The sequence below is a fragment of the Protomyctophum parallelum genome (assembly GCF_964188405.1).
Source record: "Protomyctophum parallelum genome assembly, chromosome: 2".
NCBI lineage: Eukaryota > Metazoa > Chordata > Actinopteri > Myctophiformes > Myctophidae > Protomyctophum > Protomyctophum parallelum.
The window spans coordinates 57,513,194-57,532,047 of NC_139699.1; the positions used below are offsets into that span (position 1 = coordinate 57,513,194).

At 44.1% G+C, this 18,854-nt stretch overlaps 1 protein-coding gene across 1 annotated transcript in view; it reads right to left on the minus strand.

Moving 5' to 3' along the window:
* Window positions 1-18,256, minus strand: part of LOC310877017 (kinesin-like protein KIFC3) — a gene marked incomplete at its 5' end in the record, with an annotated part of 40,645 nt that extends 22,389 nt beyond the window's left edge. The window contains 11 exons of the mRNA XM_083790663.1: window positions 547-720; window positions 1,474-1,755; window positions 2,861-3,016; window positions 4,095-4,160; window positions 5,566-5,672; window positions 8,986-9,262; window positions 9,478-9,548; window positions 13,159-13,316; window positions 17,143-17,210; window positions 17,375-17,483; window positions 18,243-18,256. Coding sequence (XP_083646789.1) covers window positions 547-720; window positions 1,474-1,755; window positions 2,861-3,016; window positions 4,095-4,160; window positions 5,566-5,672; window positions 8,986-9,262; window positions 9,478-9,548; window positions 13,159-13,316; window positions 17,143-17,210; window positions 17,375-17,483; window positions 18,243-18,256 — 1,482 coding nt within the window. The remainder of the gene's footprint in view (window positions 1-546; window positions 721-1,473; window positions 1,756-2,860; window positions 3,017-4,094; window positions 4,161-5,565; window positions 5,673-8,985; window positions 9,263-9,477; window positions 9,549-13,158; window positions 13,317-17,142; window positions 17,211-17,374; window positions 17,484-18,242) is intronic.
* Window positions 18,257-18,854: the final 598 nt, after the last annotated feature.

Here is an 18,854-nt window from a genome sequence, read left to right on the forward strand (position 1 = left end):
TAAAAATTAATAAATGTTTTATCCCACGATTTTGCAACCCATTTTTTCACCCAGTGTCAATTATCTAATGTAATCCTGGGCACTATACACTTCCTCTGCCAACCTGGGGGGGGGGCAGCGGACTGACATCATGCTTCCTCCTATGCATGAGGCGTCCAAGCTGCTTCTTTTCAGACTGGCAGGGGGGAGTTTCCCTGGCTAGACGTAGCGCGTGGAAGGAACACGTTATTCCGACCAGTTCCTTTCCCCTCCATCAGGCGCCCCGGCTAGCCAGGGGGAGGCAGTTTATAGAGACCAGGATTACTGTATGTTTTTTGTGAGGGTATCTACCCTAGGGGACACGGGGAGAACATGCAAACTCCACACAGAAAGGCCCTTTCGCCAACCCCCGCCTTCGGGTATGGGCACTGATGACGCGGAGGAGGGAACACGCCCCCCCAGCGGGAATCAAACCCAGGAGCTTCTAGCTGTGAGGGCGACAGCACTACTACCGACTGTGCCACCGTGCCCCAGCACATCAGAAGTGATGGTATGGTATAGCCGTACCTGCGTACGTAGCTGAGTGCAGGTCCTTTGGGACTCGTGCAGCTGGGTTTCCAGCTCTCTCAGCAGCTGTCTCTGGAGAGCCAGCTGCTCGTGCAGAGCAGCATTCTTGGCCTGGGCTTCAGTCAACGCCTTCTGGGTCTCAGGATCTTTGACCTCTACTGTCTGGGTAACGTACTGAGAGACGCACACACACACACACACACACACACACACACACACACACACAACAGGAAAGAGAAGAAACCCTGTTAATTTCACGATAATACTTTTGCTCGTTTCGCTTCACCAACAGGAATTACAATTTAGCAGACCGTAATCCAGAGCGATTTACAATAAGCAAGGTAAATAATCACATACCGGTACTTCGAATGCACTTTGTAAATGGCTCAAGGAACTATAATACCAGGTGAAACATGAACCTAGCATTTGTCTACTCTAAAACAATATGCCATCTAAATCTGTATCGAAACTAGTATAGGATACCATGCGGGTAAACAATGAACCTAGTCTAAATAACGTGCCGACATGAGAATGACTGACCAAGATGTCTCTGCAAGTAGCCATATATTATATTATTATATTATAGCCATATATTGCATCAACCGAGAGAGAAGTTGGAGAAGACTTTTTTTTTTGCTCTTCATTGTATCGTTTTAACCCATTTTAGGTGGGAACCCGTTTTGATGTTAGCATTATGGTATGCTTTAGCTATTGAAAAATAGCAGACCTACAAGCTCATAGCGCGCCACCGAGTGGCGCGCTACGAGCTTGTAGGTCTGCTATTTTTGAAAAATTGAAGAACGACTGACGTAGAAGAAATTTTTTAGAATCTGATCTCGGGTCAGAATGGAAAACCGTCAGGATGTAGGAGATATTTTTAGAATCCGATCTCAGGTCAGAATGGGGTTATAATTTGTCATTCGTCACCTTGACCAGTGAGGGCATGGCGGCCTGCCGCGCCAGCTCCTCCTCGCACTCCCGGAGCTGCAGTCCGAGGGACAGCTCCGCCTCGTCCTGCTGCCGCCTCGACTCCTCCAGCTGCTGCCGGCTGTCCGTCAGCTGACGCGTGGAGTCCTCCAGCTGCCTCTGGAGGCCGTCCACCTTGGACGCCTTTTCCAGGAGCTCACGCTCGAGGTCGGCCAGCCGCCGCTCCCGCTGCCGGGCCTGGCTCTCCCAGCGGGACACCTCCCCGCGCAACGCGTCCACATCCTGAGCCAGAGTTTTTTACCCATGGGGAGATTTAGATTTTGATATCGCACACTGAAAAACAGCCGATCTATCTGCAAGCTCACAATGCGTCGCAGCTTGTAGATCTGCATGCGACCAAGTACACTGTAAATCTGGGAAAAGTATGCTACTGTCAAAAACAAATCCTGTAACACGTTTTTTCACCCAGTGTCAATTAACTATTATACAACAGGTCGTTTCAAGGAAGCAATCTGATTGTTTGAAACGGCCTTCTAGCCGTGGTTCAAACGAGCACCACTCCACGCCTAATCAAAACTCGGCTTTCAAAATTCAGCTGCTCTGTTCTCCCAGAGCGCAGCAAAACTCGGTGGCTAGGCTAGCTAGTTTCTTGAGACATTTGTGGTCGTAGTGACTACATCCGTCATTAAGAAATATATATGTTTTTTTTCAGCGATTTTCTTAGTGTAAAGGGTAACTGTATAATTGCAATATTGCCATTTTGCTTAAATGTAATCCTGGGCGCTACACTTCCTCTGCCAACCGGGCAGCGGACTGACCTCATGCTTCCTTCTATGCATGAGGAGTCCAAGCTGCTTCTTTTCACCTGACACAGGGGATAGTTTCCACGGCCGGAAGTAGCGCGTGGAAGGAACACGTTATTCCGACCAGTTCCTTTCCCCTCCATCAGGCGCCCCCGGCTGGCCAGAGGGAGGCAGTTTTGGAGAGCAGGATTACTGCATGCTTTTTAGGGGACACGGGGAGAACATGTGAGGGTACCTAGTCCCTACCCTAGGGGACACGGGGAGAACATGTGAGGGTACCTAGTCCCTACCCTAGGGGACACGGGGAGAACATGCAAACTCCACACAGAAAGGCCCCAACCTAGGGTACGGGCACTGTCGACGCGGAGGAGGGAACACGCGTCCCCAGCGGGAATCGAACCCAGGACCTTCTAGCTGTGAGGCGACAGCACTACAGACTGTGCTACAGTGCCACCGTGGCCCTACATCACAGTTTGGTGACGTTTTGTAATTTACGTTTCATTCAATAGGGGGATTTAGGCCAGGTGTGACACTGAAGTTAAACTTTCTGTACATTCACATAGTCACGTTCACAGCACACTGACCCGGCTGTGGGGGCAGTTGCTGCAGGTGGAGGCGGAGGCGACGGCGGCAGCGTCTTGGTGGAGAAGCAGGGAGCTCTTGCATGACTTCAGCTCCTGCTTCAGCTGCTCGTTCTCGACCACCAGCAGCTCCAGGTGTTTCTCCAGGTCCGTCGCCCCCTGCAAGCCATGGAGGACAAAAGGTATCAAAGAGGCGTCTTTTTCTTCTTTTCCCCACAATGTCTTTGTTGATTCTATGCTCTCGTTTTCATTGGGGACGCACCGAAAGGGAAACCGAATACCGAATATAGGAAACAGTTGGCCGAAAACCGAATATTATTAATATTATTATTATTATTTTTCCTACCATTGCTGTCATGGCCTCACCTTAAAGCTACCTGATTTATGACAAAATAAATGGTTATGGCAAACGAATAATAATCACTATTATGGGTCCATAAAACATTTATTCAGCACTTTTGAATGCATTAATTACATACACTATTCAGTGATATAATTTTCTACCTATTCAGGCCGAAACCGAATAGGCCGAAAATGCGGAAACCCATTTTGGTGTCGGCATAGCTTTAGCTATTTAAAAATAGCAGATCTACAAGCTCATATCGCGCCACCGAGTGGCACGATACGAGCTTGTAGGTCTGCTATTTTTTTTTTAATCGACTGACATTTTTTAGAATCTGATCTCAGGTCAGAATGGGTTCATCAGACCAGTGTGTGTGTGTCCAGTGGAAACCTCGTATGAATCTGATCTCAGGTCAGAATGGGTTAAATAATAAGATAATCATTCACAATAAGAAACTGTCCCATTTCCACCAGCCTGCATTGGCGGGCGCAGCCCTCTGGGTTGTCGTTTCAGAACTAAGTATGTCACGGTGCAACCAGACACCTGTAGGGAGAGGTGTGTGTCTGTGCCGAGCCTCCAGACCGCAACCAAGGAGCCGTTTGACTCAGTCTGGAGGTGGATTAATGCCACCCAAGCCCACTAAGCCCAGCGAGGAATGTGGTCCCCTAGTGTTCCCTGTCTTTCTGTCCTCATTATTTTAACCCACTTAGACCTTGGGAACGATTCTACAAGTGTCTTCTGTGTCAAGTGTCTTCTGACCTACAAGCTCGTAGCGCGGCACTCGGTGCCTTGCTATGAGCTTGTAGATCTGCTATTTTCCAATAGCTAAAGTATAACATAATGCTTAAAACACCTGTAACCCCCCTCCCTCGCCCTCTCCACTTCCCATCTCACCAGCTCTGAGCGCAGTCTCTCTGCCTCCTGGGTCTGGTCCAACAGCTTCTCCTCCAGCTCCTCCACCTGACGAGTTCAGAGTGGAAAAATGCTCAAAAAATGACAAAACACAGTGCTGATTTAGGCCATGCTATCTACATGGTGTTGGTCCACTGACAGTGAAAACGTAACAATGGTTATCAACACAGCCATCTTTTTAGAGTACATTGTGCTTCAGTATGTTGACAAGCTTCATGGCTTTGGCACCTGCCCACAGTGCCAAAACTACTAGCAACTGGTGTACTGACCATGGTATTACTGTGCTTCACTGACCAGCCAACTGGCCTGACCTGAACCCCACAGGGAATCTAGGTTGTATTGTCAAGAGGAAGGTGTGAGACATAAGACTGAACAATACAAATTAATTTACGGCCGTTATCAAAGCAAACCTGGGCTTCCATAACACCTCAACATCACCACCATGCCACACCCCATTGATGAAATAATTATGTTCAAAAGTAGCCCAGACCAAGTATTAACTGCATACATTAATATACTTTTCAGATGGTCGACATTTCTTGTTTAAAAAAAAAATTGGTCTCGTAAAATATTCTAATTCATTGAGATATTGAGATAGACATAGTTGGAGACATTATTATAGGCTGGATTGAGGGTTATAGTTAGTTAGTACAGTTAGTACAGTTAGTACCTCCAGACAGTATCGTAGACTGGTTTTAGGTGGGTGTTTCTACAGGCTACAGACAGTATCGTAGACTGGTTTTAGGTGGGTGTTTCTACAGGCTACAGACAGTATCGTAGGCTGGTTTTAGGTGGGTGTTTCTACAGGCTACAGACAGTATCGTAGGCTGGTTTTAGGTGGGTGTTTCTACAGGCTACAGACAGTATCGTAGACTGGTTTTAGGTGGGTGTTTCTACAGGCTACAGACAGTATCGTAGGCTGGTTTTAGGTGGGTGTTTCTACAGGCTACAGACAGTATCGTAGGCTGGTTTTAGGTGGGTGTTTCTACAGGCTACAGACAGTATCGTAGGCTGGTTTTAGGTGGGTGTTTCTACAGGCTACAGACAGTATCGTAGGCTGGTTTTAGGTGGGTGTTTCTACAGGCTACTGACAGTATCGTAGGCTGGTTTTAGGTGGGTGTTTCTACAGGCTACAGACAGTATCGTAGGCTGGTTTTAGGTGGGTGTTTCTACAGGCTACAGACAGTATCGTAGGCTGGTTTTAGGTGGGTGTTTCTACAGGCTACAGACAGTATCGTAGGCTGGTTTTAGGTGGGTGTACAGTACACTTACAGAGAGTATTGTAGGCTGGTTTTAGGTGGGTGTTTCTACAGGCTACAGACAGTATCGTAGGCTGGTTTTAGGTGGGTGTACAGTACACTTACAGAGAGTATTGTAGGCTGGTTTTAGGTGGGTGTACAGTCTACAGTACACTTACAGACAGTACTGTAGGCTGGTGTCTAGCTAGAGGTACCTGTGTGCGCAGCTGAACAATGAGCTGCTCTTCCTCTGGACTGTTGAGGCTTTCAACGTGTTGCTTCTGCCCCCGTGGCTCAGCCAGGCTCTGCACGGCCTTTACGCCTACCAAACACACAGCGTTCAGCTTGAGACAACGACTACTACTAGTTTCACACTTTTCTTCCCGATAAATTGCTTTTCCTTTCACTCCACACATGATGTACAAAGAATCACAATTTAATTTCCTATTTTGTGTGTCTTTACCCGGGACTCCCATCATCAACATCAATGTTTAATGATTTATCAAACTGAATTATGTCAACCCAGCTGCAAATTACGTGATGACAGACAGACTTATTATTATGTGCCATCTGACATCCGTCACAATTTGAAATTAAACTTTGCCGATGGCTAGTTTGCACTCACTTGATTGTCCATTTCTATGCTCTTTTTTTTAGCAAAAGGCCAATGCACACCTCAGAAGGCTAGTGACAGGTGCATAGGGCAATAGAGCATATAATGAAAAGGGTATCTTTGAAAACCAAAGAAAAGGTCCCGCAAACCGTCAGACACTTGTCCTGATGAAGGTCTAATCGACCGAAACGTTGACCTAATAAAGAGCAACATTTTGGCAATTGTCTGACATTTCTATGCTCTACCATTGTGCAGCATAATGATGCTGCATTATTCGAGACCACCTAAAAGCAAGACCAAGTCGAGACAGAGACTGAGGAGAGGCGAGACCGGGTCAAGACCAACACCAGAAAATGTGTAATCCTCATGGAGGCCATGATGAGGCTAGCGCGGCAGGCTAGTGAGCAACGCAGCTGCAGTCAATAAAACTAATAATGGGTGTGCTACATTTACATTATAGATGTGCCCAGAGCCATGGGTCTGCCAATGTGCAAGCATTGACAGGAACTGAACACACCCATTTTACACTCGATTACTAGCTACAGCTGTGTTGCTTACAATACATAATATGAGGTCAGTCTCACAAAGCCGGCCATGTTTTTTACCATGCCGTTTTGCCTTGCTCGACTATCTATGTAGCATAGGTTTGCCGGCCGTCCCTCTGAGAGCAGAAGTAGGTCGTGAGTATTTTAATTCCAATAAGAAAGGTGCCCTCGGCAACTGCAACAACTGGCGTGGCATCACCCTTTTGTCCATCGCCAGCTAAATCCTTGCCAGAATTATCGTACAAAAGACTATCAGATGCGACAGACAAAAAAGGAACAAGCAGGGTTCCGAAAAGGTAGAGGATGTGTTGACCGCAACATCAGAGAGCAGTGTACAGAGTGGCAGAGGCAATTGTAACCTTTTCGAGAAGGTTTTCTACAGTATTCACAGAGACAGCTGATGGGAGCATACTACGTTCATTTGGGACTCCAAACCAACTTGTCCTTCTCGTCAAAAGCTTCTATAACGACTTCACATGCCAAATTGTAAACCGTCAACACAGTTTCGCAGTCATAACAGGGGTGAGGCGAGGTTTATTGTGTCTGCACTACTCTTCAACCTGGCCATAGGCTGGGTGATGAGAAGAACCACCGAAGATAAACCGAGAGGCATCAGACTCTCTTCTCACAGATCAACCTGAAGAAGACAGAGCTGATGAGGCTGAACATCCCAAAGCCCTTTACCAATACACATAGATGGAATACATCTACCCACAACAGATCTGTTCACATACAGAGGCAGCTGTCAGTCATGATGGAGGTGCAGGTAGCGACATCACAAGCAGACTCGGCAAGGCCAGAAACGCAGTCGGCCCAGTATAGCAGCAACACCAAACTTAGACTGTACCAGAGCCGTGTCCTGTGTCTGCCCTGCTATACAAACTGTCAACCTTCCACACCAAGGGCACTCATTTCGTACTATTTTGAAAAACATAAAAATTGTTCAACTATAGCCCATTGGTTTTCAACCCTTTTCATTTTGCATTTGAGCCACGGACCACCATTTGATGACATTTAGCCTCTCAGACCCAAGACTAAAGAATATGTCCATGCTGTATTGATGTTGGTACCATAGGACAGATACACTGACAATGATTTAACTCTTGAGAGCATAGAATGAATGATCTATTGACCATTTGAAGACCGCGGCCATCTCGCCTTCAGTTTGGAAGCACTCGTTTTCAGTAATGCAACGTCCTGCTGCCATTGTGCAAATTCAAAACAGGTGGTACACAGGGCGGTTGAGTGATATCTAACGAGCACTTCCAAACTGCAAAACTTAGAAAAAGAATCACCTGCAAGGACACAAAGTAGCTCATAACATGTCTACGGTGGATTTTTAATGAAACAAACACTTTGAGGATAGAAAGAAGAGATAATTCAAGCTTTTTGTACAGCTGTAATGTTGGTGAGTTTGACATTATTTAATACAATTAGACAGGACTTTTCTGTTTGGATGAATGGGAAGTTGCACCTTGTTAGCACCTTGCCATTAACTTATATGGTAAGATGGCCGCGGTCTGCATAATATGGTCCATAAGGGTAACCAACTCCATCATTTAGCTGGGGACCACCTGGAACCCCCTCAAGGACCACTAGTTGAAAACCACTCAACTAGCCGATCTACATTAACCCATTCTGACCTGAGATCAGATTTAAAAAATGTCTTCTACATCCTGACAGTTTTCTGAAAAAGCTATGTTTCTGTCAGTCGTTCTTCGATTTTTCAAAAATAGCAGACCTACAAGCTCGTAGCGCGCCACTCGGTGGCGCGCTACGAGCTTGTAGGTCTGCTATTTTTCAATAGCTAAAGCATAACGTAATGCTAACACCAAAACGGGTTCCCACCCAAAATGGGTTAACACATTGTGAGCTTGTATTTGAACTATTAAAAAGAAAAATCAAAATATTAAAAGAAAGTTTAGGAGTGGACAAGTGGTCGTTTTTAAGTAATTAAGTGAATATTCAAGCATTTGATTAATTTAAAAATGAGAAGCTATGGCAGCTATGGTAGCCAACTTTGGAGAAATTAGCACAAAAAAAAAGGTCCTACGGTCTAAGGCTGTGTCAAGGACGGGTAAGACTGCAGGTGAGACCAAAACAAGACAGAGACTTGTATTGAGTGCTATACTGTAGCACTACACTGTGAAATCACCAGTGTTCATTGTATCCATGTGTAACAGAGACCGGGCACCCATTTTGGTGTCAGCATCATGTAATGCTTTAGCTATTTAAAAATAGCAGATCTACAAGCTCATATCGCGCCACCGAGTGGCGCGATACGAGCTTGTAGGTCTGCTATTTTTTGAAAAATCGAAGAACGACTGACATTTTTAGAATCTGATCTCAGGTCAGAATGGGTTCATCAGACCAGTGTGTGTCCAGTGGAAACCTCGTATGAATCTGATCTCAGGTCAGAATGGGTTAAATGAACACATAGGTATTGACAGAGCAGTAGGCTTCGTTTGTCCCCTCACCGTTAGGCTGTGCACAGAGCAGGTCCTCCTGTGGCACGTCGTGTGGTAGGCTGCTGTCCTCCTGTGCACTGTGCACGTGTGGTAGGCTGCGGTCCTCCTGTGCACTGTGCACGTGTGGTAGGCTGCTGTCCTGTGCACTGTGCACGTGTGGTAGGCTGCTGTCCTGCTCCTGTGCACTGTGCTCGAGACTACTCTGCTGCAGTGTCTGGAGCAGCAGTTGAGAGACCTCTTCGCTGTGCAGACGAGTCTGGAACTCGCACACTTTGTCCTGCAAGGCCTGCAAGCACGCACACACACACACAGGCAGCACACACAGGCAGAGCGCGCACACAGACAGACACAATCCATGCATTAAATTATGTTAAAATACAGGATATCTACATTTTCCTGTTGTAGAACACTATAGTTCCATCACTGCAAGGTTTTAACCACCACTGATTTGATCCATTAAACGATTTTGCACCACAGCACTCCCACAGGGCTCTTTCTTACACCCAACCCAGAGCCATCCAACAGAAGAGTTACAATATGGAGGGGAGCAGAGACACCCAACCCAGAGCCATCTAACAGAAGAGTTACAATATGGAGGGGGCAGAGACACCCAACCCAGAGCCATCTAACAGAAGAGTTACAATATGGAGGGGAGCAGAGACACCCAACCCAGAGCCATCTAACAGAAGAGTTACAATATGGAGGGGGCAGAGACACCCAACCCAGAGCCATCTAACAGAAGAGTTACAATATGGAGGGGGCAGAGACACCCAACCCAGAGCCATCTAACAGAAGAGTTACAATATGGAGGGGGCAGAGACACCCAACCCAGAGCCATCTAACAGAAGAGTTACAATATGGAGGGGGCAGAGACACCCAACCCAGAGCCATCTAACAGAAGAGTTACAATATGGAGGGGGCAGAAACAGAGCGCTGTTCATGCAGCCTGGACCGAGACAAGCTGGAGTTGGAAATACATTGGTTTCAACGAGGGCGGCTCAAATAAGAGCTATTTTAAGCATGTTTGCAACATGACAACTGTTTTAAAGTGTTGTACAGTAACAACTAAAGTCTCTTTAATGTTCATGTTGTACTATTACTACAAAACAATCTAAAATGAATGGATTTAAGGTCATTAAAGCTGGGCTGTTGCCCGGGTCCAATGCATTTCTGCCTACTCCCGGTCCAGGACTGGTCCCAGTTGGTTGTCCCCATTCTCAATAGAAGTCTATGTAGGAGAGCCACCATGAAGTGAACGCAGTTTGCGTAACTCCGTCTAAATCTAAGGCTCTGACCCGACCCAAGCAGACCCGGCAAGCTCTGCTACGGCAACAGGAGCCCACGAAATTCTTGTTGGCAGCACGTGTAATTTTATGATCCATTTTTATTCAGTATTGATCCGATTGTTGTGGCTGTCTGACCAGGTCTCTCTGCAGAATGAGAACCAATGGTCTAGAACATTTTAAAAGACGAAAAGATGGGAGTTTCATGGAAAGCAAAGTGGAAATGTAAGTGTAGAGAGGAAGAGACGGTGTCGCAGGGCAAGAGAGAGGCAGTGTGTGAATGTAAGCGGGCCAGTTTAAATCAATACTCTGATTTAGCAGTGTGATGGGGGCTCGTGTCCAGAAGCTGGACCAGGTCAACTTCGACTCGGAGAGAAGGACAGAGCAATGAAAGGGAAAATGGACTGAAGAATCAAGAGGAATAGAGGGAGCAAAAAATAGAAACAATAAGCAACACAGAGAAGTTGACTGAACCAATTCAGATCTAAGGAGGCATGTCGCATGATATGCAGAAGAGCACATGCCGACCGGCGTGGCTCAGTTGATGCACCAGATTAAGCAGACGGCTGTGTCGTCTTTGATAAGAAGCCAGACCAGAAGTGACTTGGGGTCTGTCATTTCAGGGTTTATTTCGGCCGAGTCAGCTAATGACTCAGCAGTGAGGCCGTCACCGCGTGTCAATCCTGAAATATCCTGAAAAGAATGTTGATTCAGCTATAATAAAAACAGGTGCCATAAAAATATTATTAGAATGAATGCCACAGCTTTTACGTCAAGTGTGATTTTAATACCAGAATGAATCACGTACTTGTCTTGATGTTCCATCCAAAGGAACTGTATTCACAACACTGGTGCGTCACTAACGGATAATACACTGAGTGAGTGAGTGCTCATATAATGATTTTGCAGTTTCTTACTTTCTTAAAATACATTTGAGATGTCATAGACCGTGACGTAGAGGAAACCGCCGTTCGGAAACCCCACTGTGCTCCCTGGTCCTCATACGCATTTAACAGAGGTTAACCTTTTTTTTTGTTTGGACTACTGAAGGATCGAGTGCTTGAAATGAACACGAGTGTTCAGATTGGACGGATTGAAACGAGCCGAGCAGGAGTTTCACGCTTTCTTCCTGCATGCCAGGAAGGGGCAACGTGCGCACTGAGTGGGTGTCCCCATTTAGATATTACAGTTGCACTGCCAAGACGGTGGCTAGTATTGGATTGACGACATTCTTATGACAATTACAGTAAGTTGGAAGTCTGTGGGGAAGATAGCTTTTGCGGCATGACTGTGCAAAACTACTACTCATTTTAAGATCAACACATCTTCACCCCGCAAAGTCGGCGCTATAGATCATTTGCTATCGAGACGAACCAGGTGCAAATTCCTGTGCATCGTGGGAAAGATATTGTAGCTCCTGGCACTAATAGAGAGTTTGCGTGTTTTGCGGAGGGCCCCCACCTCAGCGTACAAACAAATGTAACCAAGTCAACCAACCAAATCGCTCTGCTAAAATACCTACATTGTAAACTGTGAAACGACCCCTTTTGGTGTTAGCATTATGTTATGCTTTAGCTATTGAAAAATAGCAGATCTACAAGCTCATAGCGCGCCACCGAGTGGCCCTAACCCTAACCCTAACCCTAACCCTAACCCTCAGTAAAACTATACCTAAACCTAACCTCAGTAAAACTATACCTAAACCTAACCCTAACCTCAGTAAAACTATACCTAAACCTAACCCTAACCTCAGTAAAACTATACCTAAACCTAACCCTAACCTCAGTAAAACTATACCTAAACCTAACCCTAACCCTAACCTCAGTCAAACTATACCTAAACCTAACCCTAACCCTAACCTCAGTAAAACTATACCTAAACCTAACCCTAACCCTAACCTCAGTCAAACTATACCTAAACCTAACCCTAACCCTAACCTCAGTAAAACTATACCTAAACCTAACCCTAACCCTAACCTCAGTCAAACTATACCTAAACCTAACCCTAACCCTAACCTCAGTCAAACTATACCTAAACCTAACCCTAACCCTAACCTCAGTCAAACTATACCTAAACCTAACCCTAACCCTAACCTCAGTAAAACTATACCTAAACCTAACCCTAACCCTAACCCTAACCTCAGTCAAACTATACCTAAACCTAACCCTAACCTCAGTAAAACTATACCTAAACCTAACCCTAACCCTAACCTCAGTCAAACTATACCTAAACCTAACCCTAACCCTAACCTCAGTCAAACTATACCTAAACCTAACCCTAACCCTAACCCTAACCTCAGTCAAACTATACCTAAACCTAACCCTAACCCTAACCTCAGTAAAACTATACCTAAACCTAACCCTAACCCTAACCTCAGTAAAACTATACCTAAACCTAACCCTAACCTCAGTAAAACTATACCTAAACCTAACCCTAACCTCAGTAAAACTATACCTAAACCTAACCCTAACCTCAGTAAAACTATACCTAACCCTAACCCTAACCTCAGTAAAACTATACCTAAACCTAACCCTAACCTCAGTAAAACTATACCTAAACCTAACCCTAACCCTAACCCTAACCTCAGTAAAACTATACCTAAACCTAACCCTAACCTCAGTAAAACTATACCTAAACCTAACCCCAACCTCAGTAAAACTATACCTAAACCTAACCCTAACCTCAGTAAAACTATACCTAAACCTAACCCTAACCTCAGTAAAACTATACCTAAACCTAACCCTAACCTCAGTAAAACTATACCTAAACCTAACCCTAACCTTAACCTCAGTAAAACTATACCTAAACCTAACCTCAGTCAAACTAACGCAGTGGCTGGGGGGCGTTTCCAAGAACCTGAATGCGAAACGGATACCATATTAGCGTTTGTGGGACGTACGGTTGATGTAGTGTTGCTCCTCGTGGGACAGCAGGCTGGTCAGGTGGGCCCCGTGGACACGACACTCCCTCTCGGCCGCGTCCCAGCTCTTCCTGGTGGGGAAGTAGCGTAGCAGTGACCCTGGAACTTGTGCCAGCCGTAGTCGCATGTCTCCGTGTCTGGTGAGAGGGAGAGAGGAGGACACGTGGCTCATGAGTTTACCTTCTTCGATGTGTTATCCTGCATGGACTTAAGTTATTTAAACAAAGGAAAGGAAAGGAAAGGAAAATTAGTGATAGTTTGGAACCAAATGGACCCTCACGGGTTAATGTACACATGAACACATGGATATGGGTCCATCTGCACTCTTAACCCATTCTGACCGGGCACCCATTTTGGTGTTGGCATCATGTTATGCTTTAGCTATTGAAAAATAGCAGATCTACAAGCTCATATCGCGCCACCGAGTGGCGCGATACGAGCTTGTAGGTCTACTATTTTTTGAAAAATCGAAGACACTCTTAGAATCTGATCTCAGGTCAGAATGGGTTAATAATGAAACTGTCAGGATGTAATAGACATTTTTAGAATCTGATCTCATTTCAGAATGGGTTAATAATGAAACTGTCAGGATGTAATAGACATTTTTAGAATCTGATCTCATGTCAGAATGGGTTAATAATGAAACTGTCAGGATGTAATAGACATTTTTAGAATCTGATCTCAGGTCAGAATGGGTTAACCCATTCTGAACAATAGCAGAATGGGTTAACCCATTCTGAACGGGAACCCATTTTGGTGTTAGCATCATGTTATGCTTTAGCTATTTAAAAATAGCAGATCTACAAGCTCATATCGCGCCACCGAGTGGCGCGATACGAGCATGTAGGTCTGCTATTTTTTGAAAAATCAAAGACACTCTTAGAATCTGATCTCAGGTCAGAATGGGTTAATAATGAAACTGTCAGGATGTAATAGACATTTTTAGAATCTGATCTCAGGTCAGAATGGGTTAACCCATTCTGAACGGGCACCCATTTTGATGTTGGCATCATGTTATGCTTCAGCTGTTGAAAAATAGCAGAGCTACAAGCTCGTAGCGCGCCACCGAGTGGCGCGCTACGAGCTTGTAGGTCTGCTATTTTTCAACAGCTGAAGTTTGAAACACCAAAAGGGGTTCCCGCCCAATGGGGAACCCCTTTTGTTATGCTTTAGCTATTGAAAACGCACCCATTTTGGTGTTGGCATCATGTTATGCTTTAGCTATTGAAAACGCACCCATTTTGGTGTTGGCATCATGTTATGCTTTAGCTATTGAAAACGCACCCATTTTGGTGTTGGCATCATGTTATGCTTTAGCTATTGAAAACGCACCCATTTTGGTGTTGGCATGATGTTATGCTTTAGCTATTGAAAACGCACCCATTTTGGTGTTGGCATCATGTTATGCTTTAGCTATTGAAAACGCACCCATTTTGGTGTTGGCATCATGTTATGCTTTAGCTATTGAAAACGCACCCATTTTGGTGTTGGCATCATGTTATGCTTTAGCTATTGAAAACGCACCCATTTTGGTGTTGGCATCATGTTATGCTTTAGCTATTGAAAACGCACCCATTTTGGTGTTGGCATCATGTTATGCTTTAGCTATTGAAAAATAGCAGATCTACAAGCTCATATCGCCCCACCGAGTGGCGCGATACGAGCTTGTAGGTCTGCTATTTTTTTTTAAATTGAAGAGCGACTGACATTTTTAGAATCTGATCTCAGGTCAGAATGGGTTCATCAGACCAGTGTGTGTCCAGTGGAAACCTCGTATGAATCTGATCTCAGGTCAGAATGGGTTAATAGAATGCATGTATTATTTATTTTTGTCTGAAAATGTAGTAAGACATCTGAAGAGTAAAGTGTAAACATTGTCTCCAGTCTCGGTTTGTTTTAACCTCCTGACTTTACTACTAAGAACAGGCTAAACAGGATGAGGCCTCAAGACTGGAGCGCACGCACACACACACATACACACGACCAAATGTCTCTAAAACATGATGTCACCGAAAACTAAATGATCCTAGGCTACCTCGCACTTGTTTAACAACAAACCAGTTAAGAATGGGGTGAAAACATTGCAAATTATGCACACTTTCTTTTTTTTTTAAGATATTTTTTTGCGGCTTACGCCTTTTATTGGTTTTTTGAAGGGACAGACAGTAAGCTGACAGGAAACGGGAGAGAGATGGGGGAAGACATGCAGTAAAGGCCGTGTCGGGCTCGTGAGTCGAACCCGCGGCACACTGCGACTGGATTACCAGTCGGGTGCCCAGACGGTTACGCCACCGCCTGGGCCAAATTATGCACACTTGATCCTGCAAAGTTATGGGCTACTAATTTGCCCAAGTATTTTTTATTTATGTATTATTATTATTATTATTATGTACGGTAATAACATATTAATCCATTCTGGCCGGGAACCCATTTTGGTGTTATCATCGTGTTATGCTTTAGCTATTGAAAAATAGCAGATCTACAAGCTCATATCGCGCCACCAAGTGGCGCGATACGAGCTTGTAGGTCTGCTATTTTTTTTAAATCGAAGAGCGACTGACATTTTTAGAATCTGATCTCAGGTCAGAATGGGTTCATCAGACCCAGTGTTTGTCCGGCGGAAACCTCGTATGAATCTGATCTCAGGTCAGAATGGGTTAATCAAAAGTCATTAATTCACTAGTTACACAGGCCTGTGATCCTCACAATTCCACTACTGTTTATATAATTATTTATTCCCGAGATTAGGCTCTTGAGAACTCAGTTCTGTTTTACTGTCAGTATTTTTTTTCTTTCTAATGCTTAACCCATTCTGACCGGGCACCCATTTTGGTGTTAGCATCATGTTATGCTTTATCTATTGAAAAATAGCAGATCTACAAGCTCATATCGCGCCACCGAGTGGCGCGATATGAGCTTGTAGGTCTGCTATTTTTGAAAAAATCGTGAAAATGTGGCGCAAATCCTGACAGAAAACTGTCAGGATTTAGAAGACATTTTATAAATTTTGACGTCAGGCCTAACATACTATAGCATGTCTGAAATAAGTGTCAGAGCTGGAATCGACATGTAAATATGAAATAAATGCTTAACCCATTTTGGGCGGGAACCCGTTTTGGTGTTTCAAACATTATGTTATAATTTAGCTATTGAAAAATAGCAGATCTACAAGGTCATAGCGCGCCACCGAGTGGCGCGCTACGAGCTTGTAGGTCTGCTATTTTTGAAAAATCGAAGAACGACTGACATAGAAACGAGTGGCGCTCTACAGTGTTGTTTTCGTCGACTAAAACTAAGACGAAAAATTTTCGTCGACTACCTTTTTCCACTGACTAAAACTAAATAAAAACGAAATAAAAACGAATCTATGATGACTAAAACTAAGACTAAATATACTGACAATTTCGTCAACAAATAAAAACTAGACTAAAATGTTAGTAAGGGACTAGTGGACAAGAGATCCAGTTTTCTGCTGGGTTGCATGCTGAAAATAGCAGATATACAATCTCACAACGCGTCGCAGCGCAACGCGTAGTGAGATTGTATATCTGCTATTTTCAGCATGCAACCAAAGTGTAAAATATGTCATTACAACGACATCAAGGCCTGTCAAAACACATTTTAGTCGACTAAATCAACTGTAGATTTAGTCGACTAAAATCGTATGACATTTAGTCGACTAAAACTAGACTAAACTGCACTAGAACATTCCAGGTGACTAAAATGTGACTAAAACTAAGTGAAAACTATTCAAGAGACTATGACTAAAACTAAAATAGAAATTTGCTGCCAAAAACAACACTGGCGCGCTACGAGCTTGTAGGTCTGCTATTTTTGAAAAATCGAAGAACGACTGACATAGAAACATAGGTGTTTCAGAAAACTGTCAGGATGTAGAAGACATTTTTAAAATCGGTCAAAATGGATTAATTAAAAAAAGAAGAAATATGTATATAAGGTAACCTGCTATTCCAGGACTGCAGCATCTCACACAGTCCTTGTTTCTTCATCACAACGGACTCCAGGACAACCTGCAATAATGGAGAAGAGCCTTTTTATATTCTAAAAAATCGTATCTATCTAATTTATTAATTGATTATATGTTGTTACATGATGTTTATTATAATTGATTAACAAAGAGATACAAAGAGCATTTTACAGCTAATACAGATGAGTGCCGAGAGGAGAACCGTACGTCTTTCTGAGCAAACAGGTCTTCCATTTTCTCTTCTCGTGTCTTGCTGAAGGTGTCCATCTTCAGTGAGGTGAGACGGTCGTCTATGGCCAGGTACACCTGGGTTACCCTGTCGGTCAATTAATCATAGGGCAAAATCAATATTCTGGTTCCCAGGATATTTTGGAAAGCATTCAGAAATGGCACATATTAACCCATTTAGGCCTGACAAATAATTTTCTTCTAAACCATGACAATTTTCTGAAAAACCTCATGTTTCTACGTCAGCAGTTGTCAGCATTTCATGTCAAGGACGCCCCAAAAATCATATGTATTTGGCCGCTGACCCCCCCCATCTGAAAATATATTGTTCCAGGAACCCCTCAGAAGCAGAAGATTCGAGTTAAAAACGTTGGCTCTGAAACAACATACATTCAAAGACTTTTCACAGACGTTTTCAAAAATAGCAGAGCTACAAGCTCGTAGCGTGCCACCGAGTGGCGCGCTACGAGCTTGTAGGTCTGCTATTTTTCAACAGCTAAAGTTTGAAACACCAAAAGGGGTTCCCGCCCAATGGGGAACCCCTTTTGTTATGCTTTAGCTATTGAAAAATAGCAGATCTACAAGCTCATAGCGCGCCACCGAGTGGCGCGCTACGAGCTTGTAGGTCTGCTATTTTTCAACAGCTGAGGAAAACGGAGTGAAGGAAATTGTGTAAGAATGCATTACAATGTGTGTTACATTTCAAAGGCACTTTCATCACTCCGACATTGGTGGCAACCACCCTTATAAGGAGCAATTTGGGGTTCAGTGTCTTGCTCAAGGACCCTTGAACACGTGTGTATGTAATAGTACTCTGTGGTACTGAATGTAAATGGCAGACACCTACCCTCCTTCATACATGCTGGCATTGCCCTGGCTGGCAATGAAGTAAACAGAAGTGGACCTCTGCCCCTGTGGATGGGACGACGTCTGCGTGCACGCTGGCTGTCCGATCCACACCTTTCCTCAACACAAAAGTAAAAAAAAACAGATGGTTGACCCTTGAAAAATAAATTGCCTGTTCAGTCAATCTGCCAATTTATACCCCTTGAACAAATCACCTACATTACATGGAACCAAATGGACGTGTAAGGGTCTATTTGCTACACTCTCAGGGTAACAGACCATAAGGGTTCGTTTGGTTCTCCAGTTAATACTGTAATACTGTTTAAACCTTGTATTGTTTACTTTTATCAGTCTGTTCTTTACTGCATACAGAACGTTTTTTATAAATCACACAATGCACTGAATTAATCAAAACACTTGTTCTCAAACTATCACAAAACATTCAATAAACATTTGTACATTATCACACCCAACCCTATGCTAAACTGTGGTGTTGAGATACATATTATCAGTGAGGAGCTCCGTTTTTTACAGAAAATAAACAAGACCTCCATTTTAGAATCAGTCACTCATTCACTTGTACATTTCCCAAGTCTCAAACTAAACCAAAACT